The sequence below is a fragment of the Agelaius tricolor genome, unplaced genomic scaffold (genome assembly GCF_023055355.1).
Source record: "Agelaius tricolor isolate 1412-34295 unplaced genomic scaffold, bAgeTri1.0.p SCAF_4, whole genome shotgun sequence".
NCBI classification, from domain to species: domain Eukaryota; kingdom Metazoa; phylum Chordata; class Aves; order Passeriformes; family Icteridae; genus Agelaius; species Agelaius tricolor.
This window is the reverse complement of record NW_027269264.1, coordinates 11,396,909-11,421,483: the sequence shown is the minus strand read 5'-3', so window position 1 is coordinate 11,421,483 and position 24,575 is coordinate 11,396,909. Positions and strand designations below refer to the sequence as shown.

The 24,575-nt window shown below is 40.8% G+C and overlaps 1 protein-coding gene across 1 annotated transcript; it reads left to right on the top strand.

The window, feature by feature from the left end:
* The first annotated feature begins 1,690 nt into the window (after positions 1–1,690).
* RIGI (RNA sensor RIG-I) lies at positions 1,691–24,446 on the top strand. Its single transcript, XM_071424574.1, is given in 20 exon segments — positions 1,691–1,784; positions 1,876–2,010; positions 3,843–4,021; positions 4,523–4,673; positions 6,444–6,450; positions 6,452–6,564; positions 7,389–7,500; positions 8,381–8,536; positions 9,393–9,649; positions 10,358–10,523; positions 10,934–11,031; positions 13,093–13,227; positions 13,230–13,295; positions 13,900–14,123; positions 15,225–15,319; positions 16,002–16,168; positions 17,674–17,825; positions 19,676–19,822; positions 21,513–21,549; positions 21,552–24,446. Coding segments are annotated over 20 exon segments (2,667 nt in total). The 5' UTR covers positions 1,691–1,762; the 3' UTR covers positions 21,800–24,446.
* Positions 24,447–24,575: the final 129 nt, after the last annotated feature.

Genomic DNA, 24,575 nt, shown 5'->3' with positions numbered 1-24,575 from the left:
TAAACGGAGGCATCAATCCACAAGCAGCTTTCTTGCATAACGATGGAAATAAGGTGTCTGAAGTGCCTGCTTTTTAAAGACTTTTGCAAAGATCCCTAATGACCTTTACAGCCTTTTGAGAAGAACAGTACTTTCCTTATTTACTGTGAAACCACAGGATCACAGAACAAATTAGGTTGGGAAGGACCTTTGAGATAATTGAGTCCAACCTCTGACCACCTTGTCAACCACACCATGGCACTAAGTGCCACACCCAGCCTTCTCTTAAACACTTTCAGGGGTGGGTCACTAGAGATGGTGATCCACCACTTCCCAGGGTAGCCTATTCCAATGCCCAATCACTCCTCCAACAGAGAGAAGACATAAGAGAAAGAAGGATATTAGATACTTGAGAGTAAAAGTGGACTAGAAAAGAGTAGAAAAGCGAAGAGGGTCCCGATTGGAGAGTTGGCCGAGTCACGACAGTCACACCAATGTGGCTACATCTCGTTCTACTTTATTCAGCAATTTTGGCATTTATCCCTCTCTATACATTGTCTCATGCCACTAATGCTTGATGCTCATTGGTTGAGTAACTATAGTTATATATACATGTTAATTACTGACTGGTTGTCACGCTATAAGCATCTTTAGCTAAAGTGTGCCAAATTAGCAATTCGCACAATGTGCTTGGCATCTGGCTTCATCTTGGCACAATGCTCCTTCTTCCTTGTTGTATCCATTCGAGGACAGTACATGGTCTATCTTGTTCCAAGGAGAGTACATGGTCTTCAAAGTAACTCTGTAATCTGCAGGCCAGGGTTGTCCAACTCACGTAGGAGCATATCCTGGCCCTGTTCTGCTAAAAATCTTTCTACAGAAAATGAAATGTCAGCGCCTTCCTCAATGCCCCTCCTTCTGCTCTTCCTACCCCATCTGTCCTGTGGAAGACCATGACTCAACTCAGTGGTCTTGTGTTGGCAGGCTTTAGGAAGCAGAAATCTTGTGCTGGGCCAGTAGCTGTCAGTTGTCTGAGTCTGGCACATCCACTCAGCACATGGTGAGAGGGAGGCTTGCATGTGGAGCTGTCATGTTTAGCAACACTTCCGACTGTGGGTACTTTCTGCCCTGCAACAGGATTGTCCCCTTAGTAAGCCTTCTCCTTTGATGTTCACCTGCCTCATCCATTTTCTAAACGCTTTTAGAAGTGTTTTTATCTTCAAAAAACAACCAAAAAAAACCCCAAAAACCAAAACCAAAACCCCAAACAAAGAAACAAACGAGGAAAAAACACCAAAAACCTGGATGCAGCCCATAAAAGCTCGTTCAGCTGTTTCTTGGGACAAAAGGGAAGGTAGGCCGATGCATTTACTCTTATTTTTCGCTGTGCTTTTTCTCACCCTGGCAGCCGCAAAAACGGGCTGATTACAGCTTTTCCAACCGTATGGATGAGCATACGATTAGTTGGGGTGGGGGTGGCAGTCCCCTTTTTCTTTTGCTAAAGACAGACGCAAGAGGAAACCAGTGCTCCCCTTCCAGACTGCTTTCAGTTTCCATTCTTCTGCTGGACTGAAGTTTCTTTTCCCTGTCGCTCCCTGCTTGGGGGCGGTTCACTCCCTATTCACCCAGCTCTCTCCGTAACACGGTTGCGGCGGGCTCCGCGCACGCAGCCGGGGTCGCGGGACCGGGATCGGCCCGGCCATGACGGGAGGAGAAGCGGAGCCTGCGGTGCTACAGGCGCTACACCGAGAGGAGCCTGAACCCCGTGTACACCCTCAGCAACATGACGGAACGGCTGTCCGACGGTGAGAGCCGGCAGCGGCGCTGCCCCTGCGCCCGCCCACTCCGCCCCTTCGCGGTCCCCTCACTGCCCGTCCTCTGCCGGCTTCTCGCTACAGGTGAAGGAGAGAGTCCGACAGGAGGAGGGGAAGGGCGTGACGGCGGCCGCCGCGCTGCTCCTGGATGCCGTGCTGCTGCTGCTGGAGGCGGAGGGCTGGCTCCGGGGCTGTCTGGAGGCCCTGGTTGCAGCAGGTGAGTGCCCCCGGGCGGGCTCAGTCCGCCGCTGCCCGGGCTGGCACGGCCGCCCTGCCGCCCGCGCCCTGCGGGAGCTGCGCGGAGCCGCCCGGCGCGCCCGGCACCGGCAGGGGCGCTCCCCGGGCCGTGGCTCAGCCGCCCGTCCTGCCGGACCAGGTCAGATGCTGTAGGAAAAGGCAAGCTGACAGAGCCTGGAAATAAGCCTGTTAGGAAGTGAAGCATCTGGAACAATTCTGAGGATGGAGAAAGCGTCATTGGCAGGAGACTCGCCCGTCTCAGAGCCTTTATAGAAGAAACAAGACAGCCATTGCTCTTACCAAATACAATGAAACGAGGCTAAGTCCTCTGAAGCAGAAAGGCAAATGGGTCAGGAGGTCTGTGGGGATTGACTGATAGCGTGGGATAACTTCACTTAACGACAGTCTTAAGTGACTTTAAATTTTTTTTAAAAATTACTCAGTGGCATTAAAAGCCTTTTGTTTCAAGAACTAATGAACCACTAGTAGTTCATAAAGGTGATTGTTCCACGGTACCTATAATTACTTGATGTGTAAGTTCCTAATCCAGTTTCCTTTATTAAATGGAACAGAAGAGAAGGTATAAAATTAGGAGCATCTGCCAGCTTTCCTCTATATATGTACGTTGTGTCATAGATCCGTGTTGGTGATTTATTAGATATGTTGGACCCCACCATCTCATTCCATAAGCTTCTTTTGTTTTCATTTCCTCACTATTAATTATGAGTAATTATCTCAGTGAACAGATATTACAAAGTTTCTTATCACTTGGATGTAGCCCACTCATCCCTTAAAGCAAGTACTAGGTCCAGAGCAACGTTATACCATAATAATAATCCTGATGATAATCCTGATGATCCATGTGATAGTCCTGATTTTTGAATTGCAGAACTGAGCCTGGTGGTAGTGTTCAGTTTGGTCTATCTTCAGCAAAAATTGAAACAGTTAGCCCTCTGGTTCAAAGTGCTATCCCAAGTAGTTGTTAATTGGGCTGGGGACTAGAATTTAGTATTATTCTTCTTTTTGGCAGATGCAGGGGTAAGTAATACTTAGACTAAAAACATTATGGTAGTAAGTATCCATGCCACTCTCCTGCTCTTCTAAAAGGAAATAAGAAGTTAGGCAAATTCCTTCTGTTTGACCACAAGTTCCTCTGGGACCCTGATGTGCATTTGTCCTCTTCAGAATCCTACACAGCAAATCACACAGGTCCTTACAATATGCTTCCCTGCTGCTGTCTGTTCCAGGACAGTATTGTCAGCTGGTTGATGACTGTCTGGATTGCAGGTGTCTGTACTGCTTTCAGTCAGGGACTGGCTTGCCTCCACTACAGTAGGGATTTTTGAAGGACGGTGGAGCCAAGGACAAGAGTAAAAGATAAAATGCAGGTAAATAAAGGACTACCAGACATCCTGTGATTCTATGTAGTGTCCTTTGCTCTGGGAATCCTGTGGAAGAGTATCATGGAATGCAAGAATTCCAAGGATTGTATGATTGAAAGACGCAAGTAGATATAGTTGCTTGGTGATATGGCAATATGACCTGTGACATAGTGTAGCTCTTTCTTGCTTTTGTAGGTGCTATGGCTCTTTTAGCACAGGGTTTTTCATACTAAACATACAAGTGCTACAAAGGAAAATAATCACTTATTAGATAAAAATTGTATGTGGCTCACCTAGATTTTTATCATTTACAGGAAAAAATAATTTTAATTTCTCCAGTGTGGCTGAGAAAATGTTTTTTTCAGCTGTTCCTACCTATTCTAGCCAGAGATTGAATTCACAGTAATGATTTGTCTCTTTTTTCTGAAAGGTTACACTGGACTGGCAGAAGCAATTGAAAACTGGGACTTCAAAAAACTGGAAAAACTGGAGCTACACAGGCAGCTGTTGAAGCGGATAGAAGCAACAATGTTAGAAATTGATCCTGTAGCAATCATGCCATACATAAACACATGCCTGATAGAGAGGGAGTGTGATGAGATCCTGCAGGTATGGTAAAATCCTGGTATTTGCCTAGTTTTGCTTCAGAGAAGTGCTGGCTGCCTCGCTTGTGGGATGAATCAGTGCCTGTGTGACAGGTGGCTGGGTGAGGACGATGGCTGGCCACAGGTCTGCCATAATTCCATAACTTTTTCTTTTCCTATTCTGAAATGGAAAGCCTCAGAAATTTATGGCAGAGAAAGTTTATTAGAGAGACTTTGCCAGACAGAAATTGGCAGAATAGCTCTGTGATGTTTCACACCATTTACAAATATTCAAACAAATAGCCTATCTATTGTTATAGCCCAGCTAAGGTTAGTGTGTAACTAAACTGCCAGAATTGAAGCTGTAGTGGGTAAATGGCTGAAGTTTATTGTAAAGCTTTGATTCATTGAGAAGGAAGAGCAGTTTTCAACTGAGCATCAAACATAACAAATTCACCCACTCAGCACAGAGCAGTGGGTTTGACTGCTCAGAACCTACAGCAGTTTCTGTTTGTGGTGTATGCAGATCGGTGAATACAGAAGCAAGGCAGCTGGGATAACAAAACTGATTGAATGCATCTGTTGCTCAGATAAGGAAAACTGGCCCAAAAATCTTCAGATGGCATTGGATAATGCAGGATATTACAATGCAAGTGAACCGTGGAATATAAGAGAAGGTAAAATGTGAATTGATTTTATGAGGCTCTTTTCCCATTCTTGTACCAGACAGTAATTTATTTTCTTTTTCAGGAGAATCAGACTTATTTAGAAGGATACCATCAGACTACTTTGTGATCAAAAAAGAAAAACCTTTTAAAATTTCTTTTAAATGTCTTTTATATAAAATGAAATACAAATACTGTCCTACAAACAGGCAGAAATTAGTTTTTGACTATTTTTCCTGCCAAATGGTTAGGCATGGTACCTTTTTTTTGGTAAAGAGAATCAGGCAGAACAGGCTCTGAAAGCATAAAAATAGCCAAATAGTTATCTTCTTTCTTCTCTTATTAATTCAGCTTTTGCCATCTTTTTGGCTGCTTGAGTTGTGATAGATGCAATATTTTCTGATAAAATATGACTAGTAATGTGATAGTCTAGAGAGTCACTTCTATGATCCCCAGAACAGATCATATACCTTTTTCTATGAGAAATCAATAAGCAGCCCTTCCCAGGTTATTATGTTCATATTTTGTAAAAGTGCAAAATTGTCTGTCTTAGACTTTGCTTTTGTCATTGAAATTATTTTGTCATTATCAAATTTTGTCATTGAATTTACCTTTCCCCCCTTGAAAAATACTTGTATAAGTAACCTGCAGCATAGAAGAATTTAGAGAAGAATACATTATTTTGCTCCTAAAAAAGTGATTTTAGATAAAGTGGATAAAGTGTATATCTTCATATCTACATTTGCCATCTCCCTAGGTGCTTGTTTGAATTGTTTTTTCAGTTAGCAGAATGGATAAGCTATATTTAAGTGGCTTCTTCAACTATATTTCTTATTTTGAAATTTTTTTATCACTGCAGTCAGAGGTTGTAATTTCTTTTCTGGATAACTAATTACTATATATGCATAAAGTTGTATACATAATTAATAAATTTATTAAAATATAGGTTAAATAATACATAACAGTAATACCTATATGTACATAGAAATTATTTTGTGTAGCTGTTGGCAATACATATTATATATTCACAATTGTATTTTTAAAGTTAAAGTTATTACTGTCTTTTGGGGCAGCTTCCTCTAAGATCCAACTCAGTGAAGCCAAAGTCAGCCTACTGGACAAACACTGTCCATATTGGAGACATTTTACTGCTGGCAGTTAAGAAGAGTCATTACCAGAAATTAATTGCAGATATTGTGTGCTTTCTGGAGCTGGACTGATGTGCAGATCTGTTCTTTCTCCGACTCCAAAAGCAGTGTTTTGTGATCATATGTTCTGTTTGCAAAGAAACTCTTCATGCAGGGTCCTGGGATGGTTCTTTGAGAAAGTATTAATTATAACACCAAAGAAAATTTCTCTTTGGATCATTGTGTAATATAAAGAATATATTCTTACAATTTCTTGGTCCTTTTGCAAGGTTGGGAGTAAGGGAGAGCAGAATCTTGAATTTACAAAGCTTCTTTGAATTTCTAAGAGTTTTTCATGCTTGTGGTAATGTCCATGTTACACAGTGATTTCAGGTCACTAAACACAGAGGATAAACTTTCCTCCCAATCTCTTGTCTCCTTTGTTTTTTGGAAGTTGTTAAATATGCATTGAGCACATGGTTATTCTAAACCCAAGATTCTCAATGGTGTCCATCTTCCTTGAAAAGGAGCCTGTATGCAGCATCATTTTATGTAGTCTTTTTCTTCCAGCAACCAACTCCTTCACCTTGTTGTCACAGCAAATACATTTTAAAATCATAGGGATCAATAACATGCCTTTTTCCCATTTATACAGATAATGGCAGACATTGATGGTGAAATGACAAATGTCTCTGAGAATTACTTTGAAACCATGATGACATTTTCTGAAGAAGCAGAATGTGATAATCTGAGCAAAAATCTCTCTTCAGTTTCGGGTAAGTCTTAAGAAGTTAAAAGTTTGTGGTTGGTATTTTCCATTTCCTTAGATTCCTGAAGGACACAGAGGTAGTGTACCACAATGGAAGGTACTGAGGAATTTGTGCAAATCTCTGACTTGATTTAACTGTCTTCTATTTTAATGTTTAAAGGATCTCATGCTGGGCTTAGCAACTATTAGGGCTTGCCCCTCATTTATTACATGTCTAGTGAAAAGTTGTTCTGTTAGCACATTATCAAAAAAGGTCCCCAAACACCAGCCTGTTGTTTATGAACCTCTTCCCTGATATCATTAATTCACACATGACTTGATATTAACCAGTTTAGAGAACTGAATGTGACTGCAAAGGATCTGTGCAGTGACTGTCATGGCAAATTTTGCTCCACCAGTTATTTCTAGTTCCTGTTCCATAAGTCCAAACACTCTGACAAGACCACAGTTTAAGAAAGTAATAATTTCAAAAGTCTGTAGAGCAGAAGGCTAAAATAAATCCTGTGCATGTATTTGGGGAAAAAATAATCCCTTGTGCTTGCATGCTGAGTTGAAAAAAGACCAGCTGAAGTGAGCGTTGTCAGCCAAGACCTTAAATTATTTCATTTTATGAATCACAGTTGACGAGTAACAAAAGTGTGCCATTAAACTTGCACAAAATTCTTGTTTGGTGCATCTGTCCTGTTAAAAGGCTTGTCTGTCAGAGAATGTTCTGTGTAGACTGCAAGGACGCTTCTACCTTTATCATTTTAGATTGCAACTATATGGGGCACAACATATTTTTCACATTTTTATTGCAGCACTCTTCACAAAAACATTGTTTTATCCTAGAAAGCATCTATGAGTCTTCATCTGTTTATGAACCAAAGAAGGCTTGGAGCTACCAGATTGAGCTTGTACAGCCTGCTTTTTGTGGGAAAAACACATTGATTTGTGCCCCCACAGATAAGGAGACAACTATTAGAAAAATTCTCTTGGTGCATATGGCTGCGAAGCATAGGGAATGGTAAAGGTTGAATCAGACTTCTTCAGCCATTTATTTCAAAGCTGTCTTCCTTGCAGTAGATCCAGATCTGCCCTACAATTAATGACCATGGGCAGCACAGATGCTGGCAAAACATGTCTGTTGACACGTCAGTGCTTGTATTCAGCACATTCAGCATTCATTTCCATGTTCTGACTTCTGCTTTCTCACTCCTCAGAGTGGATTTTTCAGTTTAAGCCAGTCAATAATCATTATATTTAAGAAATTTGCAAGTTGAAGGAAAAATAGGATGAGTTATCTTGAGGCTCCCCTCTCTTCTCTACTGCAATGCGTACAACATCCAGAGAGGTTAATTTTCCCCTGAGCTCTGGAGGAAAGTGGGATAACTGAGGCAGGGACAGAGAAGAGCCCTGGCACAGCAAGCCTGAGGGCCAAAGGAAAATGAGTGGGAGAGGAGCAAGGCTGCCTGGGGAAGTATGGAAGCTGAAGAGGCCTCGTCTCTATATATATAGTCTGATTTGATGTGAGAGCATATGCTAAGAGTGAAAAACAGGCTCAGAGATTTCAAAGAATTCAAATACAGCTGCAAATGGATTTTAATCCCCAGTGACTGCTTATTGGCCTTTACAGACTGAGACTGTGAGAGAGAAAGGGGTGATTCCCCACCTGAGTAAGCAACATGCTTGTGTTCAAATCTGTTCCAAATGTGTTCAAGTCTGGAAGAGTACTGGCCCCTTTGTCAGCTCCCCTTTGTTACAAGGCATTCAAATGAGACAAGCTGCTGCTTACAAATGCACCTTTTCATACTAGTCCTTTACCATTCATGTTTGTTCTTTGAAGGATCTGGAAAAACTTTTGTGGCACTTATGATTAGTGAGCATCACTTGCAAAACGCTCCCTCAGGACGAAAGGCAGAAGTTGTCTTCCTTGCAACCAAAGTGCCAGTGTATGAGCAACAGAAAAATGTATTCAGGCAGCATTATGAAAGAAGTGGGTGTCATTCTCCCTGGTGGCTTCCTCCACAGAAAATAAACTGCCTTATAGGTCAGCTGTGGCTAGGGCAAGATGTAATGTGTTTACTGGTGAACAAGAGTGTTTGACAGCAACATCGGGATGATGAGTATCTGCAAGAATGGCATTGTCTTGGCAGACTTTGTTTGGAGAGTCTGAAATCTGGTTCTGGAGAGTTTAAGCACTCATTGTTGCACATCTATGGAAATGGTGAAACTATTTCTGTACTGAAAGAGTGAGGTGTGTTTTCTCTTGAGACTCCTTTGACACCTGCTTTCAAAGCTGAGGCAGTTCCTGGCAGTAGCAGTGGGATTCCTCTTGCCATTCTCGGAGTCTCTCTTTTCTAAATGGAAGGACCCAAACTTTGTTTTTTCAACTGCTAGTCAGACAGTGTTAGTCCATCTCTCAGATGGGACTGCGAATTGCTTAGAGGGGCATTAACAACCTATATCTTTGGATTTTGAGGGAACTGGTTACTCAACATTCACATATGTATCCTTGTAGCTATGGGAAAAGGAGACTGCTGGGCAGAAGCAGTCCCATGATTCCAGACGTGTACTCAAAAGGGATGTTACGTGTGAACTGACAAATGCAGCTTAAATGTACAAGTTAATCACTCCTCAAATACGATATATTTTTGTTAGCGGTAGTTGAAAATCCAGTTATTTACCCTCAGCTCTTTTTGTTGTTCTCAGCTTCTGTGGTCAAACTGCCAGCTCCAACTCTTTGACATTTGAAACTTAGTAACTTTCAAGCTTGCTGAAAAGCCCAATTTTCCAGCTTTCCATGACCTGCAAGATGCTCTTTTTCTTATCCTGTTTCTTGCATCTTCTTTCTAGATACTCTGTTCAAGGAATTTGTGGTGAAACAGTTGTAAATATCTCTGTAGAAAATGTTATACAGGACAGTGACATCATTGTGCTAATGCCCCAGATTCTTGTGAATAGCATGGAGAAAGGGATCCTTATCTCCCTCTCCATCTTCACTCTGATGATATTTGACGAGTGCCACAACACTACAGGCAACCACCCTCACAATGTGTTGATGACCACATACCTGGATCAAAAATTTGACTCCTCTGCAAACCAGCTGCCTCCGGTAAGGCCCAGCCCGTCAGTGGGAAACATTAGAGGAAAGTGTTTTGCAATGCAGTCAGCAAAGTCTTGCCTTTTGTGCTGATCCAGTTCAAACTCCCATTTAGCAACAGCTGCAAATGGAAATGGTAGCATCTGGAGCATTTTTTCATTCTTGGACACTTCCAGGCTTTTTTCCCATGTTACATCTTCCCTGCAGCTGTCAAGGAAGACTGATCAAGCATAACAAAGACTGGAGTACTTGAGAGCAAATGGAAGAACTGAACTGGGAGGAAAGCATGTAATTTAGTAATCTCCTTGTTACCTCTCTGTTGCTGTTTTCTTCCCAATAAAATGGGGGCGCTGCTTCTGCTGGCATGAGGTTTCATCCAGCTGAGAAGACATCTCTGAATGAATCAAAGGATGGGTCTGGGTGTGGGTTTGCTCTTCCTCTGTATGACAAGTACTGACATATACACCTCATTATGGATTTAAGTGGCTGGAAAGTTTATTTTAAGTTTAAATCCTCTAAGTTTTAATGCCTTGGAGTACGCATGAGTACATACAGGATATGATTCTTAAGTTTTTGTGCCTGCTTCTTGTATACTTCTCTTGCCTGTTTTGTTTCCATGTTTTTGAAGATGGTGGCAATTTGGTGACTGGTAACAATGTCTCCTGGTTTTATTCCATTTGTGATGAAGGAGCAACCACTGCTATTCATGTGTGTGCTTGGATTGTAGGTTTAACTGCTTCTGTTGGAGTTGGTAATGCCAAGAGCACTAATGAAACTGTAAAGCACATCTGTACCCTCTACTCCTACCTTGACATGCAGGCCATATCCACTGTCAGAGAGAACAAAGATCTGCAGAGGTTTGGGAAAAAGCCAGAAACACGTAAGCAGGCTTCCTTTTTATTTTCCTGTGAGTTGCAAAGCACCATGATTATGGCAGCTACTAAATTGCCCTTTATTTAGATTAAGATAAAAGCTTAAAACTAAGCTGGAGCTTCATTTCCTGCTAGCTTGGAAGAAGTTTAGGCTTGCAATCTCTTGTCCTGCAGTAAGGCAGTGCCCACTTGGGCATATTTTCTCTTTGCTGTTGAGGCACCATCTCTAGTTTTTATTCAGGTCTGCCAGTGAGGACTGAGGACTGCTTGTTCTGTGCACCTGCAATGCTCATTAACAGTAAACTTGATTGTGATTGCATGGAGCACCATGTGTAGCATTCGTCTAGATAAGAATTTGTTCTGTGCTTCTCAAGGGAATGTTTTACTTACTCAGTACACTGACTTATATTTCTCTTCTCTAGATATCAGATTATAATGCGAGCTCAGAATCACTTTGCAGACATTATCTCTGGTCTGATGTCTGAGACAGAAGTGTTGATGAGGAAGATTTACTCAGTGGGTAACTTGCTGTAATATGCCTGTATTGCAGTTCAGTATTTGATTAAATCAGTGTCAATCCTTATAGCTGCTAGAACAGACACTATTTTTTCACTTCCTTTCTCCTTAATTTTAAGTTACATTTAACCAATATTTCCTAAATAAGAGATTACAGATAAAAGAATCAATATTTTCCTGTTATACCTGATTAGTTTGACAATCATAAACATTTTTACTTAAATTTCAGTCTGCCACATGCAATTAAAAACAGTGTGTTTTTGACACTGTCAGATCCTTCTGAGTTTAAAGAATCTGAAACAAAAGGGCTTGCATTCAAAATGCAGTGGGCTGGATTTCATTGATGAGTAATACCTGTGTGTTCTTATTTAAACATTTCTCCAAATCTTTTACACCCAATCTGTCTCTGTTAGGAAAATAAGAAATGTCACAGTGGTATTACTCTGAATGTTGTAATTTTTCCCTTACAGCAAAAGTTAATTTTCACACTTGCTGCTCTGACACTTCTTGTATTTTCTCTGGTCTCAAAGTTGCACTTGGAGTTATTTCTAGGGTTGCTCTGGCCACCTTTTCTGGTGGCCATTCTGTCCTCTTTATGCTTCTGGGTACTCCTATTTCTTTTTACCAGGTCTCCATTGTTTTCCTTTGAAAAGCCTTTGAGGTAATGTTTCAGAGTAGGATCTGTGCAACATAAACATCACTGGAAAGAGGATATGGCTGCCCAAGAAAGGAAACAATTGTCAGTAGGGTTCCAGCTTCAGGAGCTACTCTGGTGGGAAGGTTTGCAGAGAGGAGATGCATGATTGTGAAAAGAAAATGGGTCTCATGATCATGAGATTAATTCTATAAGCCTTCAGAAACAAATTGCTCTTTTCTGCTTTTGCAGAGTTCCTAAGTGATGTCCAGTGAGTGACCTTAATAAAAAAAATGGAGAGCAGAAGGAGGTATAGAGCAGAGACCCATGAATGGATGTGCTCAGGATCAGCCTTGGTCTCTCCAGCTCTGGATTAAAGGATGTTGTCTGTGTTTAGACTGTTTTTTGCACACTGACTGCAGTGCTTTATACCTGTTTACTTCAGTTCTAGATTTACCCCCTGCCCTCCACTTCCCAGATAATTGAGAGTGAATTATATTCTGGGGCAGGAAGGAGAATTAGAGCACTCACACATTAAAAAAAATCCCCAACAAAACAACCGAAACCCAAGAAGCCTGATCAAAGAACAGACATTTTCAAAATGCAGGTTACATTAAGCAAACACTTCTGAAGCTTATTTTGCATCACAGTTCCTCTTTTATGAATGACAGTGGCTTCCCTTCTGTGGAAGGGTAATAGTTACTGTAGCCCATGAAGCACTCAGGTAGAGTGTGTATGCAGCAAAGAGGTACTGCCTAGTTCTGCCTCAAGGACAGCCCCGGGACATTTTGCTTCTGGACTATTTAATGAATGAATATAAACTGTTCAGTAGGTGGTAATTCAAGGACCATGCAGTTTTTTTTTAATACCATGGGCTTCTTACAGGATAAGTGAGCTCTGATTTCATTACTAAGTCCATGCAGATGTGTGTGTGTACACACATTCCTCAGTTGAATTGTACTGGGTTAATTTTAGGGTAACGTCTGGGTATACATTGAAACATAGGGAGTGAAGAAGACGGAGTCAGACTCTTCACAGGTGGTTCCCAGAGGTGGGACACAAGCAGCAATGGGCACAATCAATGGGCCCAAACAGAAATATTTAAACAACAGGAAGAAATTTTTTGCTATAAGGTGGTCAAACACTGGAACAGTTTGCCCAAAGTTGTAGACTCTCTGTCCTTGGAAGTACTCAAAGCCCATTTGAATTGAGTCACCTGCTCTAGGTGATCTGCTTTGAGCAGAGGGTTGAACTAAAGACCTCCACAGGTGCCTTCCAGCCTCAGTAGTTCTGTAATTGTATCATAAAACTCCTCTTTTGCATAGGCTTTTTAGAGCCAATATTAGTGGGAAATGTATTCTAATTCTAATAAAAGCTAATTCTTTTTATTTGTTAATCAAGAGGAATGTTTTTTTTTCTCTCCTTTAATAGATACCATCCCCCAAATCAACAAGAATTACTTTGGAACACAGAGATATGAACAGTGGATAGTTTCCACTCAGAAGAAATGCAGACTATTGTAACTGGGAGATAAGGAGAAGGAGAGCAGTATTTGTGGAGACCTTTTCATTGTACTGAACACTTGCAGGTAAGTGTGTATCCTCTTTCCTTCCATACAGACGTAGAGTCATTCTGTTCCTTCTGTTAAAGGTATGTTCACCTAGAAGCAGACATTGAGCCAACTGTAGACTATCCTCCTACCATTGAGCCAGTTGTAGACCATACGGCTGTGCCCCACAAGTAGGAGGATGGTCTACAATCACGGGTGCTGGTAGCATAAGATAAGCCAACATACACTGCTCAGTGCACCGCCTAGCCTCCTGGCCAGTCTCAGTCTTCTGCGGAGAAGCAGGTGGCCCTTGTACTTTTCTTATTGAAAGTCAGAGGTTGTCACTGTTTCCTGACCTGATTTAGTTAGCAGTGGGCTATATTCCAGCCTGTGGTCTGGTGTGTTGCAGTGTTGACTGCAATTTTAAATCACTGGTCTGTCTCCCCCTGAGTTTCAGTTGTTTTCTTAGAAGAAATAGTGCAAGAGCTGGGTTTGTTTTGTTGCTGTCTTTTGACACACAGTATATCACAGAAATTCTCATGTCAGTTTGCTACAAAATGTGAGATATTCATAATTTGTTTTTTTCTGGGGATTTTGTTGCATTTAACAGATTTCCCTGCTTGCATCTGAAAAAACGGAATAGAAAATAAAAAAAGAAGCTAAAGATAATGTGTGCTGTCTGAAAGTAGGTTTGTGGGGGAATTCTGCTTTCTGCATTAAAAAAGGTAAATTTTTCAAGAAACCATTTGTTTTTTTTCTTTCAGAGAAAGAACAAGAGCTGACTGCCCTTTCAAAAGATGAGTCAAATGAGAATCCAAAGTTGGAAGAGCTTGCTTGCATCCTGGATGAAGCATACCACTATAACCCAGAGACTTGCACTATTCTCTTTGCCAAGACAAGAGCCTTAGTAGCTGTATGACATTTGTTTTTAAAACTCCTAAAATGAGAAGTGGGAAAATAAAATGAGTCATCATATTACCCTTCCCATTTTGATCTGAAATAGAAAAATGTGCATGTATTTGATCCTTCTAATTTATTTTACTGTGTCTACCTAAGCCCTGATGCTCTGAGGCAGGATGTGTGAGGTTTTTTTCTTTTTCTGAAAACTACAGTACAGCTATGGTGTCTTTCATGATGTCTAGTTGACCATTAAACCATCAGATTTTGATTTTAAGCCTACAGTGAGTTACAATAATATGTAAGATGTTTTAATGTTTTAAGAGTTTTGGCTTCAAGGTAGTGGTGTTATGAATCAGCAGCTCTACTCCATTACTGGCTGCACATCAGGAGGTATTTATACGTTTCTCTAAGGGTTCCTATAGACCTAAAGAAGGTCTGTGCCCTAGCACCTGTTTTTGATCAAGACAAAGGAAAAACTTTGTGCAGCAGTTGTTCTCAGGACTCTTCTTATCAGTGGTCTATTTCATACTTGCCTATGATCAAGGATCTAGGCTGGATGATGGTTTTTTCCCCCCTTACAATACCTTGCTCCCAGAAAAGGTTCGTGCTTGACATTAATGTGCTGCTAATCATTAGCATGAGTAGATTAAAACATTTACTGGAAATACCAGCTCTGTCTACTGTAAACAGATTTATCAGATGAATGACCCAGGCCCCCTTTCTATCCTTTTCATTCAGACATACTGGATGAATTGCAGACCAGAAAAAAATTAAAAGCAGGCTAAAGTCCAAACTAACAACACCAAGCATCTGCTGGCAGCTTTCCATTTTAGACTTAAAGGCTTACAGTAGCTTGGCTGAATTTTGTTCTTCTGTAAGAGCAGTTTGAATGTGCTACTGTCACTGTGTAGTAAAAGCCCAGTTTGTAAATAGCAACTACTTTCTTTTGATGCTAGAGGTGTAGAATTCAGTGACCTGTTATTTTATAAGAGAAAAATGCCAAATTTTTAGCAATTAAAGGCTGCTTGCTCTCTAGCCAGCCTTTAAGTTTCTACCTATCACAAACTAGCATTTCATCTGCACAGGGAATCTAACTCACTGATTTGCTCTCCAGGCTTTGAAGAAGTGGATAGAAGGAAACCTTCTTCTTAGCCACATAAAGCCCGATGTGTTGATGGGTAAGGGAAGAAGAGATCAGAAAACATGTATGCAGATTTGCACTAAGATATGCTAAATCACTGGTGGCTATGCTGCTATGTTCTGCTTTTCCTGTGTTCATCTTCTGTGCCCTTACAACAGAGGAAGGTCATGCAGGTTTGCATTTGCATTCTTCCATATTGGGAAGACCTTGAATAGATCCTAAGGAGATGCTTGCATTTTCTGTCCAGAACCTTTGGTTAAAGCAGCAGTAACACTGTGAACAATACTTTTCTGCATGATTCTTCTGCTGGTTGAAAAGCAGTTTAGAAACTTCACTATCATATCTTCTTGTGATTAATTCTCATATTATCTCTGTTGCTTTTATAGATCCCTCTCTTATGTTGTGTTGGATGGCAGAAAGACATTTTAAGATAGAATAGAAGCTACAGCTAAAATGAATTGCCTATGGCTTAAGTTCAGAGTTAGGTCGGGTTTTAACTAACTAAGCTGCATGGGTGTCTCCAATAAAGATCATCTGGGTGTTGTGTCTAAAATTGTGTTTCCCAGGTTGATAATTCCTGTGACATATCAATAGGATTCCCTGGTCAGTGGGTATGATATACACCCAGCTGCATATTGAACTTGAAGTAGTTTTCCAGATCAAAAGGATGTACTAATTTCTAATCACTTAAGTAAAAGCAAATGCAGTATCTTGCTCAAGGAGCTCTTCAGTGGTTTTTTGCTGACACAGTTTCTTGGTAATGCAGAAGGGTGTACTGGATGCATTCAGAAATGACAAAGACATCAGACTGTTAATTGCTACATCTGTTGCTGATGAAGGCATTGATATTACTGAGTGCAACCTTGTGGTGCTCTATGAATACTTCAGAAATGTCACCAAAATGATCCAAGTCAGAGGTATGGAATTTCAGAGCTATTACTGTAGAAACCTGTTTTGGCCTAGAAATGGACATGAAATGCTACTAAATGGCATCTTGGAAATACTGTAGCAATACATGCTTGCCTTGCTGTTCTTTCTCTGTGCTTTAGAGCAAAGTCAAGTGAATGATGGGACATGATAAATTTGTTCACAGATCCAAGTCCTTGATGCTGTCTGACTGACAACAGGTAAATAGCCATGCTGCACAAGGTTATTGAACTGTTGAGGACTGATACCTCAGGTTGACAATTGCATATAAGCAGAACTATGGCTAGAAGAACTGTTGTCAGAAATATTACAAATCATTCTGTGACAATTTACAAAGGACTGCTGCAATGGAATTTCTTGTATTGCCTTGGCTTCTGAAGGCCTTCCCCAGCCCCGTGGTTTATTACCAACCCAACTACTCCGAGGTACATGAGGCGTTCACCCGTGCAGATTTCTAATATTCAGGACCAAAAGAAAGACACCCTGTGTCTGTCTCCCCTGCTTGTCCAGAGAAGTCTGTTGTGACTTCGGCCCTAAATTTGGTGATTTTACAGTATGGCCGGTAGAGGGGAATGAAGAGCCACACTAAATCCTGATTTCTGCCTCACATTCGTAAGTGGCGTAAAACTGCCTGCTCTTTTAAGGGTGCATCTGCAATATTCTTTCCTATTTCCCAAGCAGTCAACATCATAATTTAATGTGATTTCCATTGTAATTACTCTGTACGCTACTTTCAGGGTTTGTGTATTGCGACCTTCTTATCTGTGTTTTGTAATGAAATAATTGGCCCAAAATTGACTTTTAGGGATGAAAGGATAGTGTTTTTTATGAAGAAGCCATCAAAGATGCAAAGAAGAGAGGTTATGTCAGTTTCAACCACAGTCATGATTTTTGTGGAGTAAAAGCTCAAAGGCAAGTGTGAACTCTTTTTATAACTGAAATACTGCTAAACTGGTATGAGATCCCTGAATTTTGTCTTTGTCACAGCTTTAATAAACAGGCAGGCAGTGGGCATGGTCAGGTAGAAGAGAAGGTGCTTGCTGTTGTTGTCTGTGTTCTTGTCAGCACAATATTTCCAATTCCTTAGGTTTTTGTGATATATGGGGATTTTAGGTCTTTTTAGACACCAATTAGCAGGGCTGAAAACTAATTGAGAAAGACTGAGATGAAGTTTTCTCCTTTACATTTTTTTTACATAACAAGAAGACAGCAAGATGCTACACAAAAATTGTATTTTAAAGCATGCCTGAACTCAGCACAGGGAGGCCACAGAAGCAGACAATATAGTACTGGCTAGGGTATATCCATGAGGATACCTGGAAGGGGGCATCTTGTTCTGGTTCGTTTTTGAAGAACGCTCTTCAGAATTGTCTGAATCTGAACATTGCAAACAAAAGCAGCCCTACAGACGGTGCTTAATAGTCTCGTGGCAGAGCAGTCACTTCTGCATATGTTGTTATGAGTAACTAAAGAGCGTAAATGTGTTGCTATGTAGGTTGTGGAAGGGCAAGAGACAGCAAGTGCATCCTTGTGACAAGTAAAACAGAAGTAGTTGAGAATGAAAAACTAAACAGTTACAAGGAAGAAATTATGAATGCAGCTATTGAAAAGCTACAAAACTGGGATGAAACAACATTTGCAAGAAAGGTTTGTGATTTGTGCAATTTTCATACTCAAATTTTAAAGGCATAATCTGTATATCAACCTTCACCTACTAGGGTTCTACGTGGGGCCAAGTGATAACCCAAGGGAAATGTTCATTGCACTTGATTTCTCACAAAGTCTAGGTCAGCAGAGAAGGGATACTGTGTACTGCCATTTTGTGAATATCAACTGTACAGTAACTGCAAAAAACTTAAGAGTGAGAGGTAGAATTTATGACCTGTTGCTTATGGAAAGAGGACTCATGAGTAAGAGTTTGAGGCCTTGGGCACAGTATACAAAGATATTGTGATGTTTTGCAGCTGAAAATCAGGAGGGCCAAATCCCAACTGGATATTCATATGGAGCATCACCAAGGGCTAAGGAGGAATCCCCATTCTTTATTGGATATATCACATAGAGACAAAGATGAAAAGACTGAGGCTCTTAATGCCTTGCTTGCCTCTGTAAGACTGGTTGCTCTCAGGATATCCAGCCCCCTGAGCTGGACGGGACGACAGAGATAGGGAGCAGGGTGAAAGCCCCATAATCCAAAAGGAAGTGGTTAGTGACTTGCTACACCACTGCGACACATACAGTTTTATGGGGGCAGCCGGGATCCACCCAAGGGTAGTGAGAGAGCTGGTGGAAGAGCTCATCAATCCACTTTCCAGCACTTTTCAGTCCTGGATAATCAGGGAGATCCCAGGTGACTGGTGGTTGGTCAGTGTGACCACTCATCTACAAGAAGGACCAGGAAGATGCAGGGAACTACAGCCCCATCAGCCTGACCTCGGTGCCAGGGAACATTAGGGAGCAGATCACCTTAAGTGTATTACCCATCACGTACAGGACAACCAGGGATCAGGCCCACCTGGGAAGGGCTCATGAAAGGCAGGTCCTACCTGAGCAGCTTGATTTTCTTCTGGGACAGTGTGGCCTGCTTAGTGGATGTGGGGAAGGCTGTGTTTGGTGTCTCTCTGAACTTCAGTAAGGACCTTGACACCATTTCCCACAGCATTCTCCTGGAGAAACTGGCAGTTCATGGCTTGGATGGGTGCAATCTTTGCTGGTTAAAAAATGGCTGGGCCCAGAGAGTGGGAGTGATTGGAGTTAAATACAGCTGGTGGCTGGTGTCAGTGATGTTCCCCAGGGCTCAGGGAAGCCTGGGATAAGGCAGTGGCAGGTACTACTAACTCACTATGATTTGTGAGCCCAAGGGGGTATGGGAGAGCTAACTAACAGAGCTCTCCCATACCCCCTTGGACTCACAGATCATCCTGTGTTTCTAGACAAGCTTTCAGAGATTGAGCTATGCAACAAAGGGTGCCCAAGGCCCCTGGTCTTTACGACATTTCTTCTCCTACCCCCAAGGCTTGGTGCAGTTGCTCCTACTTCTTCTTGGAGGATTCTATTCCTGCATTTGGTTCTCAGCTACAGGCTGTGCATTGTTCCTTCTTTCTCTGCCTGCAGTTTCTGCGGTCTTTGTAGATTTCTTTCCAAACTGCGAGATTCCCAGAGCAGCAGTGTTATTGTGCTGTAGAGTCTCACATGACTTAAGGGTTCACCTTGACATACCAGCCTTAAGACCAGAGGCGCTGTTGGGGGTTAGAGGGGAGGAAGGAGCAAACAGCATAAATGCTGTTCATCACATAGTCTCATTCTAGCCCTGCATTCTAAATTGACAAATGTACCCTGTTCTGTCTTGGTATGAGTTGACAGAACAGAACAGAAGTGTGTTTCATTTTGTGCGCTTTAAGTAATAAGTTCCTAGATGTTACATGCCCAAAGTCACATTTAGGCTGACAGTGGGACTTCATTTCATAACGATCTTGATTTTTATTTATTTATTGCAGATACATGGCCTGCAAATGAAGGAAAAGATGCTACAAGATTCCAGGAAGAACAAAACAAAACAAGAAATAGTAGAAGGGAAAAAAAATCTTTTGTGTGGAAATTGCAAAGCATATGTCTGCAGTACAGATGACATCAGAATTATAAAGGTATGTTTCCTTCTATAAAGGAACCTATATCCATGATCACCAGGGAAGTCAGCATTATTGAACTAACTGCATTGTTTATCAGTGTGGAAGTGGGCTATTTTGTGCAAACTGGAGGAGAATAGAAATTCTGAGTAAATCAGTAAACCACAGGAACAGTTGAGACGACTTCTAGTAATATGATATGATATGATGTAATATGACATTATCCAAGGTGTGTAAATATGGGATGTGGTAGGAATCAGTTTAGTTTTCCTGAAGCCCTTCGGAAGCCCTTCTGACAAATTTTGTGGAAAACCCCCTGATCTTCAACAACATAACCTTCTAGAATTACTACTGGATATTTACTTTCCTGATTAGCATCAGATGGAAGTCTCTCTGCTGTTGAGATATTTCTCCCACAATTTCTGTTGACTGAAAATTATCTACACAAAGTACTGGGATCAGCTTACAAACTCCTCGTCTTATAGGTCAAGTTTGAGTTTTGAAAAGCAAGGTAAATCATGGTTTCACAGGAAAAGCCCTACAGTTCTTCAGTATTATTTTGTTTTCCATTCTGTAGGTGCAGTTCACATTGCTTCTATGTATATCCTAGGGACATTATGATTGTACTCTTTCTAAACATGAATCGTTTCTTTGTAGATGAAAGAAGGCGATAATCTTTACACACAGAAAGTGGTGATCATGGAAGAGAGGCTCTTCTGAGGACTTTGAGCCCTTATAGTTCTGCTTTTTTGTTCTTTTGAAGCTGCTTCTATTTGTGCTTCTCTGAAAAGTACACATGCAATGTCACGAGGGGCCTCAGGTCACAGCTGAGCATTACCATGGCTGCCTTCAGGCCCTTGCCAAATTTTTGTTTGTTTTTATCAGCTGCTTTTGGAATGTAGAGGGTGCTCACTATAGCTGAGCTATTCCCAACTCTGCAAGGAGTTTGGAATAGCTCAGCTTTGTGAAAACTTGGTTACATTTCTTTGACAAAAAACAAGGACTATCTAAAGCACCTTTGACTTTTACTGTATTTTGTGCTCCTGGCTTATCACCTATACCTGTGCAAATAGAGCCAAGAGTTCAGAAAACTCTTCAGTAAGTGGTTTTACTTAGTACTCTGCAAATAACACCTCAGTTTTTTAAATAGTCCCTACAAACTGCATTTTCAGAAGATCTATCATTTTCAGACCTAAGCTCAGATTGTAAATATGCTTTCAAATAAGGCTGTTAATTTCTTTAATATTTTATTATCTATATTATAAACAATAACTGTAACTCCTTCATCATTTTAGGGTTATTTTTTCTACCACTCTGAAGTAATTGCATGACCCCTCATGGAAAACAGGAGTCTCTCAAACTTGTCCATTGTCTGAATTACTCTCTTAGTTTCAGGGACGTGGCTCAAATGCTGCAAACACAGTTTTTAAAAAGCTTACTAAGTTCAAACATGTGTAAGCTGGTAACTGGGGATACACAGTAATTTTTTTTTTGTTTTGATAAGCCCAGGTCTGGGTCTTTCTAGTACCTGGTATTCCATGAATGGGGGAAAAAAAGAGCAATGAGCCAAAGAGGCTGGAAAGTGAGCCTCCTGGATGACATCAAGTGCCTTAACAGGGAGAATATGTATTTGAGGAGGGAAGGGGAATGACAACAAAAAATGAGGAATGTTGTTTCTAATATTAAGTGTTTCTGGCATGTGTTTCAGGTATCTCATCACACTGTCTTAGGTGATGCGTTCAAGGAGCAAAGCCCCACAGGAAACCTTTTCAGTTTGATGGTTTTGAGAAAAAAAGCAACATGCATTGCCGAAATACTGAGTGTCAGCATGACTGGGGGATCATAGTGAAGTACAAGATATTTGATAATCTACCAGTGATCAAAATCAGAAGCTTTGTACTAGAGGATGTTGAAACAGGGACACAAATGGATTTTCAGAAATGGAAAAGTATTAATTTGTCTTTGAAGGAGTTTGATGAAGAAACATCCAGCTGAACTCAACATTTTAATGGATATATTGTTCTAGGGCACTATGCTGAAATAGCAGCAATGATCAATGATCAATTTTCTATAAAAACTTTCGTTCTTTATGCTAGGTCCCTCACCCACATCTGGCTAGATCATAAAAGGCTGGTAAAGCCACTAAAACCAGTATTTGCTATATAACCAAATATTTCACCAGTAGTTTCACTAGAAGGACAAATATGTGCCCAGGTGTATAGATAAAAATAATTATGGCTATGAGCAACCTGGTCTGAAAAAATATAAGATCAAGTTGAGTGACTAACACCCAACTTTAGGTAACAGGCCTTCAAGAATTGAGATGCGAATCAGCCTCTTCTTTGGTACTGCTAATGTGTAGTTGGATTGCACATCCTTGTGAACAACATGGTTTACTAGCACTTCAGGCAGTACTCTAGCTACTTTTGAAACTTTTAAAAAAGTTACTTTTAACGTTTTAGATGTTGATATATAAAATTGAAAGAAAAATGTCCAGTAACTTTTCTGTAAGGAAGATACTACATCTCTTAAATCTATCTTTAATAGGAAATGCTTCCGCAACAGTAAGAAATGCAGTAGGGCAGAGCCCTCTTGGCGATTCATCCTTGTGATTAAAATGGTAGCACTTTTTTATATCACTGCACCTTGATCAAGTTGCTGTTGCCCAAGTTGCAGAATGGGCACCCTCCTGTGCTGCCGAACTGAACAAGTCCTAATAGGGACAAAGCACCCTGGATCATGGGAGGAGGTTCAGTTTTGATGGGGATTAGCACTTACCTGGACGCCCTGTTTCATGGACTGTCACCTAAAATCTCTCAAGACACTGGAAATACTGTAAGCTTCCTATCAGAGCTGATCTAGCATTGTTACAAAGTATAGGCATTAGTGTATTCAAATCTGTCCTCTTTACCCAGATCCCAGACTTCCCTAGGAAAAACAGAAATTCCTACGGAGTTATGAAATGTTGTACTTGAACACTTAAAAGCACCTGCTGATTCCACACATCTTCAATGAGCTCAGTATTCAGTATTTCTGGAACAAAAACCAAATGTATTTTATGTTCACTTAGTGTATTTGACAATGTGGTAAGGTATGTGCAAGAATTATGTTACAAAACACCAGAACTGATTTAAAAAAACCCAAAACCAAAACACAATCCCCCCACCCCAAACCTAATTTAAGAGTTAAAAAATATGAACCTAAATTTATGAGTTCAAAAATTAATTTAAACTGCCTAAATCCTACTTAGTGAGGCTTGTGGTGTTCTTGTAAAATATTGTGTGGCATTAAAAGCGAAAGAACTTTGTAAGCACTGCTTCATGTTCCACCTCAATCCATGGCTTTTACTGTGAAAGCTGTATGCACTGTACAGGAAGGCTGAATCTCAATCCTACAGTAACTTCCTCTGTACTTAGTTTTTACCTAAAAGGAAACACAGAACAATGAATTAAGATGATTTATGGTTTAGATAATGCCTCCCCTCCAAAAATACTAGGAACAAAATACTTTTGAAGAAGGCTGATTTAGCACTGTCAGATTGAAACATGGAAAAATCACAGTTCTTAAGTACCAAGTTGCTCTGTGAAAGGACCATCTGCTTTGGGACTTTTGGCATTAAAAAAAAATCAGTCCAAAATTCCAGTTTATAGTAGTAACTACTGGGCAGTTGAACTTGAAAGGTTTTGATATTTTCCTATAGTTAAAACACAAGGATTTCAGACTAAAACTTCGCAATTCAGCCTAAGTAAGTACTAAATGTTGATGGGATAACATATTAATAAGAATTTAGCTTGATACAAGAAGCCTTTCTTTCAATACACTGCTTCAGTGAAGGTGGGAGGGTGGGGAAGAACACCAGCACTCTATTTGGCCTTTGAGAATATCTGATTTTTTTTAAAAAAACCCCTGAAGCTGAAATTGCATAATTCTTACTAAGATTACTACCATATTAACTATATTCGCAGAATCATAGAACAGCTATGGTTGGGAGGGACCTCTAAAGGTCATTTTGCAACCCAAGGAATTGCCCAGGACTATGTCCAAATGTCCAGACAGCATCTGAACATCTCCAAGGATGGAGACACCAAGACCTCTCTTGGCAATCTCCTCCCACTGGTGCTTGGTCCCTCAGAGTGAAGAAGTGTTTCCTGTTGTTCACAGGGAACATCCTGTGTTTCACACTGTTTGAGCCCACTGCTTCTTGCTCTGTCATAAAGCAACACTGAAAAGAGCCTGGCTGCATATTCTTTTGTGCCCTCCATTCAGATATTTGTATACAAACAGCAGAGATATCCCTGAACTACCCCATCACTGGACTTAACAGACATGGCTTTCAGCTTCTCCTCATGAGAGACACTTCAGACCCTGCAGGATTGTGGTGGGCCTCTGATGGATTTACTAGAGGAGCCACTATCAAGCAATAGCTTGTTTCAGGTACAGCGCAGTCTTTGTGCCCTCCTGAAGTCTCTTATATCATAACTGTTTTAACAGTTGGTTTTTATCCAGAAACAGCCAGACCTGACTGCACTAAAAACATATTACGAAATTACTTTGAAGTAATTTCTCCACTATATTAATTGTTGTGGCGGTTGCTGTAAATACAGTTAAGAGTGAGAATTGTTTATCTCTGAGTAAGAGTGGTTTATCCCTGTAAATATATTCACATGGCACTGTTGATTGGGCAGTCACTGACTACATTGAGTGCATGAGTGTAATTACTGGTTGCTAACTGACATAGAAATTGCTGATGAGGATCTTGAAAGTGTGGGGA